This window comes from Carlito syrichta, unplaced genomic scaffold (genome assembly GCF_000164805.1).
Source record: "Carlito syrichta isolate Samal-C Ts95f unplaced genomic scaffold, Tarsius_syrichta-2.0.1 Scaffold316816, whole genome shotgun sequence".
NCBI lineage: Eukaryota > Metazoa > Chordata > Mammalia > Primates > Tarsiidae > Carlito > Carlito syrichta.
Window position 1 is genome coordinate 78,477 of NW_007260912.1, and position 1,760 is coordinate 80,236.

The window sequence follows — 1,760 nt, forward strand, 5'->3', positions numbered from 1 at the left end:
GCGGGCTCAGGCAATCCACTCCCCTCAGCCTCCCAAAGCGCGGGATTACAGGCTGAGCCACCGAGCCCGGCTGCTTCCAAACATTTTTATGTGGAAACTCTTCAGGGCTGTCACTGGTTCTTACTGCCTCTGTTTGTCTCATCTCCTCCTCTAACCGTCCCTCCCCATGGCTCCAGGTTTCTGAAGTTGCAATGATTGGCCACCTCCCAGAAGAAGGCGACATCCCCAGAAGCAGTCCACCTGTGGCTTTTACAGAGATCCTCCAGGCACCAGCCATCAGGATTCCCCCCTCTTCTCCTCTCTGTGGCCTGGGTGGCTCCCCCAGAGATCAGGCCTCGGGGCCTGATGCAAGTGAGGGGGCCACTGGGCCTTTCCTGGATCCCAGCCAGCAGCAGGTGGAGGCCACGTGGGAAGTATCAAGTGAGAATGGAGGGGGTCAGAAGGACCCCATGGTGGGAGCTGTTATGGATGAGCCCCCTGGGGGTCTGGAGGCCGTGAGCGGGTTGGAGGAGCTGCTTGGTGAGGACACCATTGACCAGGAGCTGGAGCAGCTCTACCTGTCCCACCTGAGCCGCCTTCGGGCTGCTGTGGCTGCAGGTGGGGCAGGGAGTGGTGGGGAGGGCCCCACAGATGGGGGGACATCCCCCAACCATCCTCTGGGCATACACACGGACCGCGACCTGATCTTGAAGTGGCCTGGCCCTGAGCGGGCCCTGAACAGCGCCCTGGCTGAGGAGATCACGCTGCACTACGCCCGGCTGGGGCGCGGTGTGGAACTCATCAAGGACATTGAAGACCCTGATGAGGAAGGGGAGGGCGAAGAGGGGCTCTCCATCACACCCTCCAGTCCTGAAGGGGACAGCCCCAAGGAGTCACCTCCGGAAATCCTCTCTGGGGCCTGTTCTGTGGTAGCCACTATGGGAGATGTGTGGCTCCCGTGGGCAGAGGGCTCAGGATGTGACAACCCTGTGGTTCTGGGTACGGAGGGTCAGTTCACTGGGGATCCAGAGAAAGGGATGGGCAAGGACACCAACTCTTTGCACATGAGTAGGGTGATAGCTGGGGTAACTGAATCCCTAGGGGAGGCAGGGATGGAAGCCCAGATGGAGGTCACCACTGAATGGGCAGGCAGCTTGGATCCTATCTCTGACAAGGAGCCAGCTGCTTCGGTCCTTTTGCGGGGGCAAAATCCTTTGGGGGCTGAAGTCTGTCTGTCTAGTGTGGCCAGGCCTCATATGAGCTCCCAGGATGAAGAGGATACAGGCCTGAGCCTTGAATCCCCAAAGGGGTCTCCCACCTTAGCAGCCCCTGCAGAATGTGTGTGTGCATTGCCTCCCCAGCTCCGGGGGCCTTTGACCCAGACTCTGGGGGTCCTGGCTGGGCTGGTGGTTGTCCCTGTGGCTCTGAACAGTGGTGTGTCCCTCCTGGTGCTTGCGCTGTGCCTATCTCTGGCCTGGTTCTCGTAAGGGCTGCTTGTGGGATCAGAAAGATCAGGCTTCCCCCTCTCTAGAATTTGGGGAGGGGTAGTCCTGTACCACCCAGAGGGTTGAGATGGGATATGTGGCCTGTGCAGTGAGCGGACATTCGTCCTTTGCTTCTGAGAATGCTCGAGTAGAGAGGAGCCTTCCTGTCCCTGAGATCTCCAGTCAGCACAGGGCTCCCTGTGGTGGTACCAGTGGAGAGGAGCAGGGGACAGGTGGCTGGTGTGAGTGAGAGGGACTTTTAGGATGGAACTGGGCATGTCCTCCCCCCCCCCCCCG

The 1,760-nt window shown here is 60.1% G+C and overlaps 1 protein-coding gene across 2 annotated transcripts in view; it reads left to right on the top strand.

Annotated features, from left to right (window-relative positions):
• PPP1R3F (protein phosphatase 1 regulatory subunit 3F) overlaps nucleotides 1-1,734 on the top strand; it is a 15,480-nt gene extending 13,746 nt beyond the window's left edge. For both annotated transcript variants that reach the window (XM_021707347.1, XM_008074658.2), the window contains one exon: nucleotides 177-1,734. In XM_021707347.1, coding sequence (XP_021563022.1) covers nucleotides 177-1,466 — 1,290 coding nt within the window. In that variant the 3' untranslated portion in view covers nucleotides 1,467-1,734. The remainder of the gene's footprint in view (nucleotides 1-176) is intronic.
• Nucleotides 1,735-1,760: the final 26 nt, after the last annotated feature.